At 41.3% G+C, this 18,745-nt stretch overlaps 1 protein-coding gene and 1 pseudogene across 4 annotated transcripts; both read left to right on the top strand.

Moving 5' to 3' along the window:
• Positions 1 to 3,337: 3,337 nt before the first annotated feature.
• Positions 3,338 to 7,536, top strand: LOC144660323 (cytochrome P450 3A8-like). 3 transcript variants are annotated; one of them, XM_078520932.1, is made up of 3 exons: positions 3,338 to 3,451; positions 3,620 to 4,170; positions 5,341 to 7,536. In XM_078520932.1, exons 2-3 carry the CDS (start codon positions 3,639 to 3,641, stop codon positions 6,321 to 6,323), a joined length of 1,515 nt encoding a protein of 504 aa, XP_078377058.1. In that variant the 5' UTR covers positions 3,338 to 3,451; positions 3,620 to 3,638; the 3' UTR covers positions 6,324 to 7,536. The 3 variants fall into 3 exon arrangements, with proteins under 3 accessions (XP_078377058.1, XP_078377060.1, XP_078377059.1); XM_078520934.1 differs by having other exon boundaries at positions 3,356 to 3,455; XM_078520933.1 differs by having other exon boundaries at positions 3,374 to 4,170.
• Positions 7,537 to 9,332: 1,796 nt separating this feature from the next.
• Positions 9,333 to 16,113, top strand: LOC144659309 (uncharacterized; annotated as a pseudogene). Its single transcript, XR_013571881.1, has 5 exons — positions 9,333 to 9,476; positions 9,605 to 10,173; positions 11,000 to 11,973; positions 13,459 to 13,993; positions 14,812 to 16,113. The product of XR_013571881.1 is annotated as an uncharacterized LOC144659309 (transcript).
• Positions 16,114 to 18,745: the final 2,632 nt, after the last annotated feature.

The following is an 18,745-nucleotide window of genomic DNA, read 5'->3' as shown; positions in this document are numbered from 1 at the left end:
GGAATCGATTAAGAAATTGCTACACGAGCTACTGAAAATGACGATTTTTGGACCTTGTGTTGAAATACCACAACGTAGATATTTTTTTTTCGTTCATTTTCACTCCAGATCCAGCAAAACCGGCAAGTTTGAGACTTGAAATGTACAGTTTGGGCCTTTTTGGAAAACCGCTATCACGTGGATTTTTCCTATTTTTCAGTCCAGATCCAAAAGAATCGAATAAGAAAGTGGTACATAAGCCACCGGAAATGACGATTTTGGGCCCCTTGTGTTGAAATGACACCACGTAGATTAAGGCTTCGTTTCACTCCAGATGCAGCAAAACCGGCAAGTTTGAGACTTAAAATGTACAGTTTGAGTCTTTTGGGAAAACTGCCATCACGTGGATTCATTCCTAATTTCACTCCAGGTCCAAAGGAATCGAATAAGAAAGTGGTACATAAGCCACCGGAAATGACAATTTGGGGCCCTTAGGCTGCATTCATCATGTATCCTACAGGGGGGGGGGGGGGGGGGGCAGAGGATTTTAGGGGGGGTTCTCAAATTTTTAGAGCAAAAAAAGGGGGATATGAAAATTGTTTAAATATCTCCTGGGGGGATGCTTATTTTTTGTAAGATTCTGTCTTTGACTTGCTTTTGTAATAGTTTTAAAAAGTGAAATAGAAATGATAAGTACAGCAGCTTCTTTCAAGAATTGTAAGCAACAAGGGTACTTCTATTATTCTGAGAGACTATAGTACCTATTTTGAAGTTTTAAGTAGTGTACCTGGCCTGTGGATGTAATGTTTCGATACAGTATAGAAAGTAAAACATCTAAAATGGAAACATTTAATGCAACCTCAGTCTAAGCAGTGCAACTTTATTAAATCAATGAATGCAAAAGAAAACAATGTAAAAACGATAGAGCGGTTTTGTAATGAGTACATTGTTGATTGTTGAAGAAGAGCACGTACGAGGGTATTCGAATCATCATTTGACATTACAACGGACCAGTACAGTAAGACAAAATCAGAGAACAAAAGACAAGAACACTCGAAAAACGAAAGGATACGAACAATATGACTGGCAAACTATCGCGTCCACGTTTGAAAATATGAACAAGCTATACGTCGAAGAACTTAACAAATATTTAGACCATCATAAACTTTCTCTCCTTGGGAAGAAAAATGATAAGATAAGGAAAATAATGGCACATGTCGCACTTGAGAGGAATGATGCTTAATGACTGGAAAACGAGGTTGAAGAGGATGGCAACAGCGGAGATGAATCCGTGGATGAGTGTGATAGTGAGAGTGATGATGATGATGAGGTTGTTGCTTTTGTCGATGAGAGTGACAGTGAAACAGAGATTCCTGTCAATACTCCTTGTAGTACTCGTACACGAGCTGGCAGGCTATCTATACCTAATTCGCGCTTCTTAGACTGGCTGGCATTGGTATGACATAAACAGTAAAAGCTCTCTCGATGTTCTTATTAAACATGTCTCTTGAAATTTCAAACATATATAGTGTACTTTTATACAGATCTTTATTTTGATATTTCTTGTGGGGTAGTAGGGGGGGGGGGGGTGTTCATTTTTCGGCTGATTGCTTGGGGGGATTATGAAAATTTGTATGGACCTCGGGGGGGATATAAAAAAAACGAGCCGCTGAAAAAAAAAATCCTCTGCCCCCCTCTGTAGCATACATAATGAATGCAGCCTTATGTTGAAATACCACCACGTAGATAAGAGCTTATTGTTACTCCAGATCCACCAAAATCGGCCAGTTAAAGACTTGAAATGTACAGTCTAGGTCTTTTTGAAAACTGCCATATCGTGGATTTATCCTATGTTTTAGTCCAGGCCCAAAGGAATCGAGTAAGAAAGTACTACATGAGCCACTGAAAATAACGATTTTGGGCCGTTGTGTTGAAATACCACCACGTACATTAAGACTTATTTTCACTGAAAGTCAAGCAAAACCGGAAAGTTTGAGACAAGAAATGTACACCATGACGTGGTTTCAATCTTAATTAATTTCCCTCCAAATCCAAAGGAGTCGAATAAGAAAGTGCTACATGAGCCACTGAAAATGACGATTTTGGGCCTTTGTGTTAAAATACCACCACGTAGATTAAAGAATATTTTCACTCCAGATCCAGCAAAACAGGCAAGTTAGAGACTAGAAATGTACAATTTGGTTTTTTTTTGGAAAACCGACATCACGTGATTCATCCTTATTTTCACTCCAGGTCAGCAAAAGAATCGAATAAGAAAGTGTTACATTAGCCTCTGAAAATGAATATATCGGGTCCTTGTGTTGAAATACCTTCACCGGCGTAGATTAAACTTATTTTTATTCCAGATCCCGCATAAATGGCCAGTTTAAGTCTTGAAATGTACAGTTTTGGTTTGGGTCTTTTTGGAAAACTACTATCACGTGGATTCATCCTAATTTTTACTCCAGGTCCAAAAGAATCGAGTGAGCCCGCCATCGCTTGTCGTTGCGGATCCGGAGTTATTAAAGCAGATATGACAGATATTGATGAAGGATTTCCCAAATGGGAATGCGGCAAAGTATGTAGGGGAAACAGGGAGAGCGATGCAAGACAGGATAGAAGAACAAGACAGAGACATACGGCTTGCTCATACACAAACGTGCGTAGTCTCGTGCACGCAAACAAAATGGGGCATTCTATGTCCCGTCATGTTTTAAAAGGTACCCTTTTGCCATAGTTCGGTTTCAAAGAGCAAAAACGAAGCCCATACTTGGGCAAATTATACTGGTTACGTGACTAAAACATATACACAAATACGATAACACAACTAGAGCAAATCTATCAACAGTAACCGATTCGGGAGCATTTCTTATTCGGAACAATAATTTTCTAGACGAGCTAACATAACGTATAATCATAAACGAAAATATCGTTGACGTCCTATATTTATATTAGAAATAGCAAAGATCCAATTCACTGCTTTCTGTCTCGAGCAGTCCTTTCATGCCTTGTTAACGATTCGGCTAGTGTTATTGTTTTTTGAGGGTGTGAAGGAACCAATACACAAATGTTAGATCAAAGGTGTTTAGAGTAATGAATGGCGAGGCAAACGGTTTGGTCACGTATATGGATGACGCTTTACAGGACTGATTGCTGCCATTCTTTTATTTTTTACTTGACCTTGCAAATAAGAACAGGTCAGGAAGTATGATATAAAAATGTGGTTTGAAATCAAATGGCCATGCCACTGAGATTTCATCGCCGAATGAAAAGGGTCGCCAAAATTTGCGTGACCAAATCGGGACTAATGAGATTACTCAATCATTACAAAGTTCAATAGGACGTCAAGCTAACATTACACTGATTTACATCTTACATTTCGCAATTAGTTCTGGCTGAAAGGCAATTGTCGCTAGCGTTCACCGGCCAGTGAATTGCAAATCGGTACTTGTCTCTGTGCAGCTATATATAGGTAAGTTGTTTCTGAGTTCCTGATCATATTGCTGATGGACTATAAATTGAGATTTCAGTGAGGTTTGCTATGATTCAATTTTCGTGATCTTGGCATTTATTATGTAAACAAAAGGAGTTTGGGAACGCAAAGCTTAGTTTTGTATTCGCTCATTTTCCTTCTCTCCAGGCACAAAGTTGAATCTTTGATGATGGAAACACTACAGCAGGTGCTGCCTTTGGCGTCCCTCGCTCATCCTGCTGCCATCGCGTCGCTCGTACTCCTCGTAGTGTCGTTTCTTTACTGGTATGGAACGCGTGGCTTTGCAGACCTCAAGAAACTCAACGTCCCTGGTCCCAAACCTGTTCCATTCCTGGGAAACTTTCTTGAAGCGAGGAAATACGATGGAATACATCTCATGTATCTCGACTATGCAAAGAAGTACGGCAAAGTGTTCGCCGTCTGTCTGGGTGGTAGACCTTCGCTCGTCGTTGCGGATCCGGAGTTGCTTAAGCAGATAACGATCAAGGATTTTCCAAACTTTCGCAATCGATTCCAAATTCAAAATTTCGGTCCCAGTTTTAGTAAAAACGTTTTTAATGCACGGGACGAGACGTGGAAGCGAATCCGTAACACGCTGACACCCACGTTCAGCGCGGGAAAGATGAAGTTGATGGTGCCATTGATCGAGAAGTCGTGTGACAAGCTGTTGGATAAACTTGAGAAAACTGTTGATTCAGGTGAGTGACAAATACCCTTTTAGCGATTTGGGGCGAATTAATGGAAAAGGAATGTTCCAGAGGAAAAGGTACAAAACCTGGATCCCCACCCCCCTTGCCTTTTGGGTCGGATGTATGTTTTTTTTATGGATCGGATGCATGGACCACTGGACCTCTCTTTTTGGACAAGTCCCACGTACCCGGTTTATGGACCAACCAATCATTTAATTATAAGATTTTGTTAAACCGCAAACATGGTTTTACTGATCATGTTTTGTTTGTGTGATTGAAGTGCAATGTTAGTTTCCATATTTCTTTGACAAAGAGGTCAGTCACGCAGTTTACTTCGCATAACTTAAATAAGAAACTCTGGGCGCGATCCATTGGACCAAAATTTTCGGTTTGAATTTTCGAAATTTTCAGCTGTCAAATGGAACGGTATTTTCCACTTGAATCGGCCAGGCTAGTTCCATTCCCGCAAACAGTAAAGAAAACTGAAGATATTACTCCCTCTTGATAAATTCTGAAGCCATTTATCCTTTCACTTAGCTCAAAAACGTAGCTTCACGCTTTTTTAAACGTAAAGAATGCGAAAAGTTTCCACTGGAAACACATACGTCTGCTTTTATGACATCTACGGAAACATTTGGATGCACAAGATGTGCTCTTATCGCATTCGTTTAAGACAATTATACGTGGTGTGCACGTATTTTCGAACTGCTTACCAAAGCTTGCTAAGCACACGTGTTCCAATAACGCAGTTTATAAGCTGTCTGCCGCAAGAAGACAAGACGAACACTGATCAGTGTCGAGCAGCTGGAATGACCGCCATGTCGAATTTTGTCGATATCCGGGTTGGGAAAAACTGGGCCCGAGCATAAATTGGCGAATGGAACAGGATTTTCCGAGAATTCCGATTTTCCGGAATTTGAGGACAACCTCCAGAAGTTGACCAAAATTTTCGAAACGAGTTTCCGGAAACTTTCTGTTCCATTTGATTTTGTACCGGAATTTCCGAAAATTTGGTCCAATGGATCGCGCCCTCTATTACCGATGACAGCATCGTGTCCTTTGTATAGACAATCTGCCGCTGTCATTTAGGTCGTTGGCGCTTCTTCCCAATAACGGTAATTTCGTTTCTACGTTTATACTTATGTTAATTTCTTGCAACATGCATGGTTTCCGTTACAGGCCAAAGTGTGAATATGCTGGACTGGTTCAGCAAGCTAACGCTTGAAGTGATTTTATCGACGGCGTTTGGTGTAGATGCAAACATTCAAATGGGAGAAAACACTGAAATGCTGGAGAAAGCGAAGGAAATATTTAAAGTCCCGTTTATCGTCCGAAACCTGGCCCGCTTGCCATTTGGCAAGTTACTCCTTCGCTTAATGGCGTCTCTACAAGGAAGAAACCCAGGGTATTTTCAAGGTGTTGCCAATGAAATCATCAAAACCCGTCGCCAACAAGGGCTCACGGGACGGAAAGACCTGCTCCATCTCATGATGATCGCCAGCGAGGAGACCACGGTGGAAGGGGTCAGCAAACTTTCTGATGACGAGATTGTAGCTCAATCAGTCATCTTCCTGCTTGCCGGCTACGAAACGTCGAGCAACACTTTGAGCTTCACTCTGTACCACTTGGCTGTGAATCCGGATGTTCAAGATAAGCTGAGGACAGAGATCAAAGAAGCCATGGAGTCCAATGCCAAGAAGCCTTTGTACGACGTGGTCCAGAACATCGAATACCTTGATTGTGTCATCAAGGAAGCTCAGCGATTGTATCCGGCAGCTGCACAAGTCAATCGCCAATGTTCTGAAGATTATGTTTATAATGGAATCCACATTCCAGCTGGAACGGAGGTTGTAATTCCCATATATGTCATGCACCATGATCCTGATGCCTGGCAAGACCCGGAAAAGTTTGACCCTGAGAGATTCCGAGGTCCTGATAACGACACCCGCCATGCCTTCCAGTTCATACCGTTCGGTGCCGGGCCCAGGACCTGCATCGGGATGAGGTTCGCCCTGTTGGAAATCAAGATCGCCCTGGCAAGAATTCTGATGAAGTACAAGTTTGTGCAATCACCCGAGACACAAGTTCCTCTGGTTGTACATCCCGGCGCTACTCTGTCTGCAAGAGATGGCGTGAGTGTACGGGTGGAGTCTGTAATATAAAGTGACTGAGCAAAAGCTCGTTTACACGAATAATTTTTGCTCGTGTAGATGAGAAGTAATGGCCAATTTTTTATGTGAAAAATATATTTGTTGAGAAGCTTGCGTGTCAGCTTTTATGTGACAAATAAAAGTTGTCACATACGAAAAATTGCTCGTGTAGACAACACATCACATAAAATGTGGCAAATATTGCGTCAGCATATGTGGTACCGGGCACTGTGCGCGCGTATCTTTGTGCGTATCTCTGCTGTCTAAAGTCATTACTGGCGCACTCAACTACGAACTGTCGACATATTTTTGTTGTGTTATCTACAAGATCAAATATATTTGTCACATAACAATTGCCCATGTAAACGCGGCTTGAGTCTTATCCATGAATAATTATTATATTCCACTAAATATTTTAACCCAATATGCCAGTATGAAAAAAATTCTGTGCAAGTAGTGAGAAGTTAATTTTGTAGTTGTTTGCAATTTATTTTGATTCATATCAATCATCAGCAAACAAGAAAGTAGCTCCAAATTAGTGTTGAATGAGAAAGAAGGAGACAAAAAAGTAGTTGACGTAGTTTGTTACAAGCAATTACAGAAACCATCGGAAGATCAGTGGCAAGTTCATTTATCGAACTCCAGAAGAACAGAATCCTCGAATTTGAAACGAAAAGATATCTTGATTCGTTTTGACCCAGCATTTTGTGTATAGTACTACTTATCCATATCTTCGTATGGTCATTCGAGTGAGTTTTACAACGTTGCTAACACAAAAAAGGTTTAAAGTGTATTTTAGAAATAGTTTTCACATGAAGTACTCGAATGCAAATTAGATGATGTCGAAACTAGGAAGAGCGCATTCATGATTCATTCTCGTCCCCAGAGCCCACGATCCTTCCGGTCTGCGCCTGGGATCGAGACCTCTGGCCAGTCTCGATTGTGAGCATATGCAGAGTACTCTGTCTAAGAGAGGCGGCCGGAGGTCTCGATCCCTAGCACATACCAGAAGGATTGTGGGCTCTGAGAACGGAAATGTTCGTGTTCAAGTCTGTATTCAAAGAGAGCTATTATTATTTTGTCATGTTTAGTTTTCATTGTAATAGGATAACCTGAAAACAACCAAAAAACGAAACAATTCAAAATTAGTTTGTGCCTTTGAGGACATATAGTAGTGAAGTGCACTAGTTATACCTTATAACAGAAATAAAGTTTTAAAAAGCAAGTTGTTTTATCTTCTTATAATGTCCTTTGTTCTTTTGGGCCAGCTTCAAGTCCTAAAGCGACCCCCAAAGGCCTCTACTGAGGTCTTAAACTGCCACAAATGCTTTTTAAAATTATCGGTGCTTATTTTTGACTAGGTATTCTATCATTCTTTTGTTTGTTTGGAGTAAAATTTATCAGGTGAACTTGAATAAAGGATCCTAGTCAGCCTCCGCCATTTTCGATCCTATCGAAATTATGAAAACTGTATGGCGAAGCGAAATCCTATTGTACTTGCTGTTTAAATGCTTTTAGCAGTTTCACGATGATCTCTTTCATTTAGACACGCTCCGCGAAAAATATAATACCGAAATTGTTGTATGTAAACAAAACCAAAGGCGTGGCTGATCATGACTAGTTAAATCGTTCAAAGTTGTCACACATTGGGACAGGGGTAAACCTCTTTCTTTTACTGGATAACTTTTCATTGCCATGTAGCTAAGGGAAAGTGGACTTTAACAAGAACAAAAATCTGTTAAAAATCTCCTCATGTGAAACGTACTGGAACACACGTACTCTATTCCAACCCGTAAGGTTATCAAGGCTCAAAGGCAGCTGCAGGATCCTTGAATTAAGGGACACTATCACCAGTTTCACTTTAAAAACTCAAGAGCCTAAAAACATATGGAAACTACGAATACTATACTGTTAAAAATCACTATGTAAGTGTACTGAAGCATAAACAAGTGATATTATTGTGATACCACCAGGAACTTTACATCCCAACTTGAAAAAACAGGCTGATTTTTCAAAGTTTTGTCCTTGTTGACTGGAAAATCACCTAAAATTATTATGGCTCCCTCCTTCCTTCAACAACAATTTACTTTGTATCTTCAACTTGATGTACTAGGTGCATTTCATGTACGAGAAGACCTATTCGCCAATTTTAGTACTTTTTACCAAAAAGCATTAAAATCCCTGTGACAGTATCCCTTTAAAATCAGGCTGTACATTATATTTTCTAATCGAACTGTAAATATCCATTTGGCACGTTTGTCTGCAGTCAGTTTAGCTGATGAGAGCCCGACCACTGATCCATGCAGTGGAGTCCTCAGTCAGTGCCCATTGTAAATTGCTGCTCGAATAGGTTGCCGAATAGACCGTATTACGGTTTTCGACGCCATCTTGACAAGTAGGCAAAGCGGGTAGAAATTACAGTGTTTGTATGGGAATCCGACGGCAAATATCTTATCCAATAATTGAATTCTGAACAACTTATGAACTGTAAAGTTAAGATACTAGGCAAATGTTTTTATTCGCCGAGTTTGAAGGATGTAGCTGGGCTAGAAAGCGTTAAGTTACGTTTTCAATTTCCCATACATTAATTTTATCTATAGTTTTTCCGCATGATTGACGCTGTTCGCGGGAAAATTTTTAATTAATGAGCTATCGAGCACTTACGTTAAACGTTTTCAAACTCCAAGATAATAACCTGACTTAACCAAGAAGTTCAGTATGAGTCAGAAGCATTTATTTTGGATATTGCCACTTATTTGATTGAATGAATGAATGATGAATGAATGAATGAATGAATGAATGAATACACAAGTGAAACGTAAACAAATCACACAACCTCCCATCAAAGACCCATCAAAAATTCAGTGGTCTCGCGTGACCTAAGCCTGGCTTCAAACTGGTGAGCATTCTCGACCCCAGAGCTATTGTCTTTTTCACGTGACTGACGGCGACAGTCATGCGCAAAAGAGAAGAGCTCTGGGGTCGAGAATGACTGGTGAGGCATTAAAATATGTCACGCTACACTAACAACACTTACAATACGTACGTCACTACACTACACCATACTTCCGTGAATCGTCCAACTGTGGTTGAAATTCGAAAAGCACAATTGCCGCTAAATCATTGACATCATTTGCCAGCTAAACGATGAAAGCTTTACTGAAAGTAAGTTGCAACCAATCCGTTTAGACATCTAATGAACTAAATAGGTGCGGATTCGATTTTCGATTTCACGAGTCTGTAAAGCTTCGTACGAATTAAGTTTGAATTTTCTCATTTCTGTTTCACCGCAGGCTCGCTTCAGGACCTTCAGATAGAATCAAGTTGAAGGATAGCGATGATAGAATCACTACAGCAGATGTTGCCTTTGGAATCCCTCGCTCATCCTGCTGCCGTCGCGTCGCTTTTAATCCTCGTAGTGTTGTTTCTCTACTGGTGGGGGACGCGTGGCTTTGCAGACCTCAAGAAACTCAACGTTCCTTCTTGTCCTAAACCTATTCCATTCCTAGGAAACTTTCTTGAAGTGAGAAAATACAATGGACTGCATCTCATGTATTTCGACTACGTTAAAAAGTACGGCAAAGTGTTCGCCATCTGTCTGGGTAGTCGACCTTCGCTCGTCGTTGCGGATCCGGATCAGATATTAATCAAGGATTTTCCAAACTTTCGCAATCGTTTTCGTTCCAATTTCCGGGTGCTCCGTTTAATAAAAACGTCTTTCACTCACAAGGTGACAACTGGAAGCGAATCCGTAACATATTGACGCCAACATTCAGCGCGGGAAAGATGAAGTTGATGGTGCCATTGATCGAGAAGTCGTGTGACACGCTGGTGGAGAAACTTAATAAGATCGCTGATTCGGGTGAGTTATACGATAATCGTCTGCCTTCAAGACAGAAATTAAATTCTAGCCTGTGCAATATTTTTGCTCTTTTGTTTGTTTTAGTTTGTTTTTAAGCGAAACGTGCCGTTATTTTACGGTAATTTTTAAAGGGCTTTTATATTGCGTGACAGAAATGCGCGACAGTGTTGCTTTTTGAAGATCGTCACGTGATTTAAGTATCGTTTTGGTTTCGAATAAATAAATGGCTCATGCATTTATTACATGGTTTGGGTACTTGACCGTGCAGATGTTAAAAATTTAATTGTCAACGTGCATAATTGCTTAGGTTTTTCAAGAAATTCACTTTGGGAGCTCAACTAGTGGAGTCCATATTCTTCTCGGGAGGAGGGGTGGGGTGGGGGTTATACGAGTCTGTTTTTGCTAGTAACGCCGTGCCCCTTCTTTCCTCTCAGAACCCTTCCCCATTTAAAATAATCTATGTTCTGAACAATCAAAGACCCCATCATCGTTATCTTCCCCTTATTAAAGCTTTAAACATTGTCTTGCTTTTCAGCATAAAGAAAATGTGTATATCTGACTGGACTCTTAAAAAGCTTACCGCAGAAAATTGCACCATTTCCACTTTTTTAATGGCTTTTGGTTTTTCTTCTCGTTCAGAAACTCTAAAGTAGACGATATTGTAAGTTTACAGGGGCCCATGGGCTCCTGAAGTTTAAGTATGCCTGTCCTTTTTTCTCTTCCCTTCCCTGTTTTTCCTTTTCACTCCTCTTCGGTGTGGTTTCCCCGAAAAATCCAGTCAGATAAAATATGACAGGTTTTCTTTTCCTGTTTTTTTTTTCATCAGGTCAAAGTGTGGATATGCTGGACTGGTTCAGTCAGCTAACATTTGAAGTGATTTTAGCAACGGCCTTCGGTGTGGACGCGAACATTCAAATGGGAGAAAACGCCGAATTGTTAGAGAAAGCACTGGCACAGTTTAAAATTCCTTTGATCGTCCGACAGCTTGGCCGCTTGCCATTTGGAACTTTTTTCTTTCGGTTGCTGGGAGCTATATTTGGAAACCAGCCATCATATTTTTTAGGCATTGTCGAAGAAATAATCAAAACGCGACGTCAGCATGGGCTCACGGGACGGAAAGACCTGCTCCATCTCATGATGGCCGCCAATGACGAGACCACGGTGGAAGGGGTCAGCAAACTTTCTGATGACGAGATTGTAGCCCAGACGGTGATCTTCCTGTTGGCTGGTTTCGAAACGTCAAGCAACACGTTGGGCTTTACTCTCTACTTTTTGGCGCTAAACCCGCATGTTCAAGACAAGTTGAGGACAGAGATCAAAGAAGCCATGGAATCCAGTGCCGACATCCCTCTGTCTGAAATGGCTCACAACATCGAATACCTCGACTGTGTCATTAAGGAATCTCAGCGACTGTGTCCCCCGGGTGCGCAAACCAACCGAGAATGCTCTGAAGATTATGACCTCAATGGAATCCACATTGCTGCTGGAACGGAGATTATTATTCCCATATACGCTCTCCACCATGACCCCGATGCCTGGCAAGACCCGGAAAAATTCGACCCCGAGAGATTCCGAGCTCCCGCTCAAGACACCCGCCACGCCTTCCAGTTCCTACCATTTGGTGCCGGGCCCAGGAAATGCATCGGGATGAGGTTCGCCTTGATGGAGGTCAAAATGGCTCTGGTGAAAATCCTGATAAAGTACAAGTTTGTGCAATCACCCGAGACACAAGTTCCTCTGGCTATACATCCTGGCGGAACTCTGAGTGCCAAAGATGGCGTGAATGTTCGAGTCGAGTCTGTAGATTAAGTTATATTTCATATAACGGTATATGCATATTTGAACTAAATATGCCATTCTAAAAATAGGGTGTTTTTTCGTGCAAAATTTTATAGGTTGCTTTGCTATTTAAACATTAAAGAGGGTTTTGAAGTGAGGGGGGTGGGGGGAGTGGGGTAGGGGAGGGGGGTATAAGTCCCATTTCCCAGCCCAAAGTCAAGCCTATTGTTTTTCCCGATTTTCCAAATCCAAGTTCCAGTTTTATTGTTTCTTTATTTGTGATTTCCAGTCCAAGAAATCCAAATCGCAGTTTCCCAGTGAAATTTACCCAAATCCCAGTTCCTATTTTACCCCTTCAGGCCCCTCATTTAACAGTGCTTTTATTTTGATTAAGATGTATGGATTTTTATCGGTCACAGCACGTACTGCAATGGAAAGTTGGATCGTTTGAAGAGGAATTATCAGCCACCCAGCTCGATTAGCTTTTTTGGGTGGAAATTTACTATTTTTTTTTGGACTTTTTAACTCCTGTATTTCGATTTGTGTAAACCAGAGTAAATAAACGGGTGTTCAGTTGTCTTGTTTTGTCTTGCCCTTAAGAATTTGATGGTTTCTCTTCTCGTTTCCCTCAGCTGTGGAGTCCAAGACGTTTTTGCATTTTGGCCTATTGTATTTGTTTTTTTTTAGGAAACCTTTGTTAAGTAGAGACAATGGTTTTTAATTAGCTCCAATTTATGACAGAATTTTAACTCCCCCGAGGCATTGAAATGACTTCTTAACATTTATCTTGAAAAACCACCTCATTGACTGATGAAGTCTGGATGATATCAGACGAAGTATCTCACGCTTTTAAAATTTATTTGCGCTCCCAGTTTGGAAATAAGAACCCCCCTTAACTTTAATGTATCCGAAGCAGGAAACTAGCATTTTGAATTGGACCAGATTTGTCACATAAAAATTGCAACATAAAAATTGCTCGTGTAAACGCGGCTTTAATGTATCTTCTTTCGAAGCAAGGCCAAGCAATATAAATATTTGAGTGATTGACAAATGTTATTACACTTAAAAGAAAGAAGATAAAGGAGTGTCGTGACCTAGCCCTAAAAATAGATCTTCAGGTTGGCAAGAATAGCAGGATTACATTACCCAAACATTACAAAGTTCAACAAGACATCACGCTAACATTAAAATGATTTGCATCTATCATTTCGCAATATCCTAGTAGTGTGAAAATATTGCGCTTATTTTAGTACAGTAAATCACCTTATCTGTTATTGCAAGTTGGTAACTGTTCAGGACAGCAATATCTAGGTATGTTGTATTTTTAACCAGCCCTTCTAGGCAGTAATTACTATGTGTATTCACTTTAATGAACAGAACTGATGTTACATGAGATGAGCATTTTCTTGCTAAACAGGAGGCGTTCGGCGCATCCTTAGACTAATCTTAAGAAACTACCTTTTTCTTCACTCCAGGCTTGCTTCTGATTTTCATAATTGAAGATAAACGACGATGGAATCACTACAGCAGATGCTGTCTTTGGAATCCCTCGCTCATCCTGCTGCAATCGCGTCGCTTTTACTTCTCGTAGTGTTGTTTCTCTACTGGTATGGAACGCGTGGCTTTGCAGACCTCAAGAAGCTTAACGTCCCTGGTCCCAAACCTGTCCCATTCCTAGGAAACTTTCTTGAAGCAAGAAAATATGATGGACTGCATCTTATGCATCTCGACTACCTAAAGAAGTACGGCAAAGTGTTCGCCATCTGTCTGGGTGGTAGACCAACGCTCGTCGTTGCGGATCCGGAGTTAGCGAAGCAGATAATGATCAAGGATTTCCCAAACTTTCGCAATCGTTTCCAAGTCCTAAATCCAGGACCTCCGATGGACAAGAACCTGTTAATTGTAAAGGACGAAACTTGAAAGCGAATCCGTAACACGCTGACGCCAACGTTCAGTGCGGGAAAGATGAAGTTGATGGTGCCGTTGATCGAGAAATCGTGTGGCACGCTGATGGAAAAACTTGAGAAAATTGCTGATTCAGGTGAGCATCGTTCTCAATATGTTTGGTTTAACACCAGAACAAACATGGCCACTTGGCAGGTATCGCATGCAGACAATTAAAATACAGGAATTTCACCTTATTGAAGAGCTGACCATTTTTGAGTCAGCGCTAGTTTCATAGTTTAACCGGAGTGTATTCCCCGGAGTGTTACATAAGCTCACTAGAGCGTTACGCAGGCTAACCGGGGTGCATTTCAGGTATTTATAATTCCTGTGTTTAGCCACCAGTCATTTATCGACCTGTGCCATCCAGACAATAAAGAACGTTATCTCCTGTTTTGGGACAACTTAATACGAACGAGAACGTGAGCGTGCTTGTGTTGTTGCGAGAAAAGGGAGGCGGCCTGGCCGAGTGGTTTTGGGCGCTGGTGTTGTAACCCAGAGGTCCAGGGCTCAAAACCTTCACTCTGTCACTGGTCGTCCCAAGTTCAAATCCTCGGTCCCGCTTTGTATATAGCCAACTGGTCTGCCTCCTGCCAGTTGTGATGTTTAATCATGTTATGTCATGTTGTAGTCATTTGGAATATTTCTTTCCTCTATTTCAGTGGCATGCCTGCAAACTAGCTATCTCGAAGCTAAGTGCATATCGTATATCCACTATAAACAACCTTTACATCTACAACCTAAGAAGCGCCGTTAAGCGAGGTTAAAACGTTAGCATATGGGGCTTAATAATTGCTTGGCTTGCACAGTATGATATCAAACCAATAAAAAATACCACTCAAAAAGTGGCAGTGTTAGTTGCAACTGTACCTACGTAGACAGGGGGAACGTAATCATCACTTGCTTATCTTACAGATCAAAGTGTGGACATGCTGGACTGGTTCAGCAAGCTAACGCTTGAAGTAATTTTATCGACGGCCTTTGGTGTGGAAGCAGATATTCAACTGGGAGAAAACACCGAAGTGCTAGAGAAAGCGAAGGCAATGTTCCAACTACCTTTTATGGTCCGACAGCTAGCCCGCCTACCATTTGGTAAGTCACTCTTTCGGCTGTTATCATCTCTCAGTGGAACTCAACCATCCTACTTTCCGTCAATTGTTAAAGAAATCATCAAAACCCGTCGCCAGCAGGGGCTGACGGGACGGTAAGACCTGCTCCATCTCATGATGACCGCTAACGAAGAGACCACGGTGGAAGGAGTCAGCAGGCTTTCCGATGAAGAGATTGTAGCCCAAGCAGTCGTTTTCCTATTGGCTGGCTACGAAACGTCAAGCAACACGTTGGCCTTTACTACGTACTTCTTGGCCCTAAACCCGGATGTTCAAGACAAGCTGAGGGCAGAGATCAAAGAAGCCATGGAGTCCAATGCCAGGAAGAAGCCTCTGTTCGAAGTGGCTCAAAACATGGAGTACCTTGATTGCGTGATCAAGGAGTCTCAGCGATTGTGTCCCCCGGGTGCACTAACCAACCGCGTATGTTCTGAAGATTTTGATCTGAATGTGATCCATATTCCCGCTGGAACGGAGGTTGTCGTCGCTATATACGCCCTTCACCACGACCCCGATGCCTGGCAAGACCCGGAGAAGTTTGACCCTGAGAGATTCCGAGGTCCCTCTAAGGACACCCGCCATGTCTTCCAGTTCATTCCGTTTGGTGCTGGGCCCAGGAACTGCATCGGGATGAGGTTCGCCCTGATGGAGATCAAGATCGCTCTGGTGCGAATCCTGATGAAATACAAACTTGTAGCGTCACCCGAGACACAAGTACCTCTGAAAATCAATGCTGGCCTTACTTTGTCTGCAAAAGATGGAGTGCTGGTCAGGGTGCAATCTACAACTTAAAAGTGACATTGCCGTGCTTTTGTGATACTGAACCTGAAATAATAAGAGGGCAATTATACCCTAAAACTAGAAAATATTGTAGCATATAGACCTTGTTGTATAGCAAAGCGAAAATCAATAAAGAAGAGATGATTTTTATTCCAAAAACTTTGAAACATTTAAAAGTTTTTGCATGAGAAGCGCGGCGGCCTAATTGCCAGAATTGCTTGCGCGATGGACTCCGTTCGTATTTCAAACCTGGCCGTGGTCTCATCCATTGGGGAGTAGAAATACTCCTAATGCAAGGGAAACCAGGATAAGCTTCGATCTGATGGGCCAGGCTGGAACGCTGACTTTTAATTGCCGTTTTTTACCTTTGAGACCACATTTCTGCTTTGAAAATTGCCAAAATAAAAACATATGTTGTACGTAGTAATAAGGGAAAAACGTATAAATAAGAAGATCCTCTGATCCAAAATTGGTATGCAATGCGCATGCAATGCAATTAATAATTTGTTGCTGGGATTGGATGGGAACTTTGATGTTTTTCAGGTACATTCCCCAATGTACTTCTTGAACACACAAAAAAGAATTATTGTCATTTCAAGAAGAACATTTTGGCACGGATTAAAAAATTATCAAATAAGCAAACGATGCAAATTTGTTCCTGCTGTATCATTATTATGGAAGCCAATTCGTTGATTTGAATGTTGCGTTTATAGCATGAATAAGCTTCTTTCAAAGTGCATTGTTTTTTTTTCACCTTTATGCTCTTTTTTTCTCACTTCCATAAACTGCCCCACGTAAGTGACGTGTAGTCGCCATTTCGGTTATATTCGCGTAAAATCGTCCATGTCGCCAGACAACGAGGTGAATTAATTGCAGCAAAAGTAAATGGGTCGTAAATCACGCCTTCGCCTTTGATGGGGTAAATTTCCAATAATTGCCAAGCAGACGAGGAACGTTTATTAGAAAAAAGTTAAAAACCTGAATGCGCTTCTTTGGCTTAAAGAACTTGCCTCCTAACGATAGATTTTAAGACTCGCTGATTTTGTACGGTAATAACGCATCTTTTTTGAAGCTCACATTCCCAAAGGGTAAGCTTTAGTGCAGTGGAACGTTTTTCAACGTTTTTGCTGAACCATTTTTCAAATCTTTTTTTGTTTTAAATGATGCGCTCCAGCCATTGAACCCTAATCATAACCAAGAGATATCTTTGTTTAAAGACTAAAAAGAACGAAGATCATAATAAAGGAGGAAAGATAAACGTTTATTTCATTGCTACAAATAGCGACACGTAAGCAACCGACCTCATCGTTCATCTTTCCTATCTTACACCACGATGAACAATAAATACATCTTCAATGTCAACATAAAGGAGGCAGGAGGGTCTAAAAAAATTGCGTGACCTAGCCGCGTGAAATAAACAGGAGGGCAACAGAGCAAGGATAATAGTATAGGATTACATAACGCAAACATCTCAAACATTGCAAAGTTCGACAAGACGTCACGCTAACATTACACCTAATTTGCATTTTTCATTTCGCAATATCCTAGTAGGTGAAAAACATTGTGCTTATTACGTCCGTGCATCTGTTTTTGCAAGTTAGGAACTGTTCAGTTCAGCGATATATAGATAAGCTGTATTTGTAATCAGACCTTTTGGGCAGTAAATAACCGAATTACAAAGAGGTGGGTTGTGCGGAGATCGTTTGGCATTTTCTTGCCGGGTAAACAAGAGGCGTTTTTGTTTTTTTAAGCTAATCTTAAAAAACCACCCATTTCTCATCACTACAGGCTCGCTTCTGATTTTTAAGAGTTGAAGAATAACGATGATGGAGACACTACAGCAGATGCTGCCTTTGGAATCCCTCGCTCATCCTGCTGCCATCGCGTCGCTTTTACTCCTCGTATTGTTGTTTCTCTACTGGTATGGAACGCGTGGCTTTGCAGACCTCAAGAAACTCAACGTCCCTGGTCCCAAACCTGTCCCATTCCTAGGAAACTTTCTTGAAGCAAGGAAATATGATGGAATGCATCTCATGCATCTCGACTACCTGAAGAAGTACGGCAAAGTTTATGCCCTCTGTCTGGGTGGTAGACCTTCGCTCGTCGTTGCGGATCCGGAGTTGTTAAAGCAGATAATGATCAAAGATTTTCCAAACTTTCGCAATCGTTTCAATCCGCAATCCAGACCTATATTTGAACCCGACGTTACTAATCGAACAGTTCGGTAATCGAACTTGATCGAACTGAATCGAACTTAATCGAACGATTCGGTTCGATTAGTTCGATAATCGAACAGAATCGAACCCAAAACTTTGTGTGAGAGAGTTCGATTCCGTTCGATTTCCGAACTAATCGAACCAAATCGAACTTAATCGAACACAAAAGACAAATCTTAAATTCACCCTCATACAACCAGATAATTGAACAGTCTGTCTAAGTAACAGTAATAAATGAATAAATTTTTTATTTATGGACTTTCGGCAAAAAAACCCGAAACGCAAAGTTCAACAGACAATAGAAAATAAATCCTCCTTCACTCTAGTTCTATTTCATGTTATCAACCTATGGAGTCCCAAGTAGTCTGCGTAGCTGGCGATTTCGTCGGAAAGCACGCGTGGGAGATTACTGCGAAGACTCGCCTTCTTTCACTTTGCCGATTGTTTCTAGCGACCTTGCCGCTCACTCGCTCCCCAAAGTTAATCCTAGAGTTAATCACTGTTTTAATCCCGTACATTTTAAATTTTTAGTGTGGTTACTGGACAACCATTTGACGATCCCAGAGGACGCTGGCGGGTTGGCGGGGGAATAAATGTTCCACTCAAGGTCCAAGTGCAGATGACGAGAACTAAAGCCAGAAACCTATCGAGAGCCTTGAATCAAATTGGAGTACAAAACACGTTGAAAGAATGTGAAGAAATAAGCGACAAACAGTAATAAAATTGACATCAATTTCCTTTCTG

This window comes from Oculina patagonica, chromosome 7 (assembly GCF_052425735.1).
Source record: "Oculina patagonica isolate OP01 chromosome 7, crgOcupat, whole genome shotgun sequence".
Classification (NCBI taxonomy): domain Eukaryota; kingdom Metazoa; phylum Cnidaria; class Anthozoa; order Scleractinia; family Oculinidae; genus Oculina; species Oculina patagonica.
Note: the sequence above shows the minus strand (reverse complement) of the source record. Positions and strands in the feature narration are given on the sequence as shown.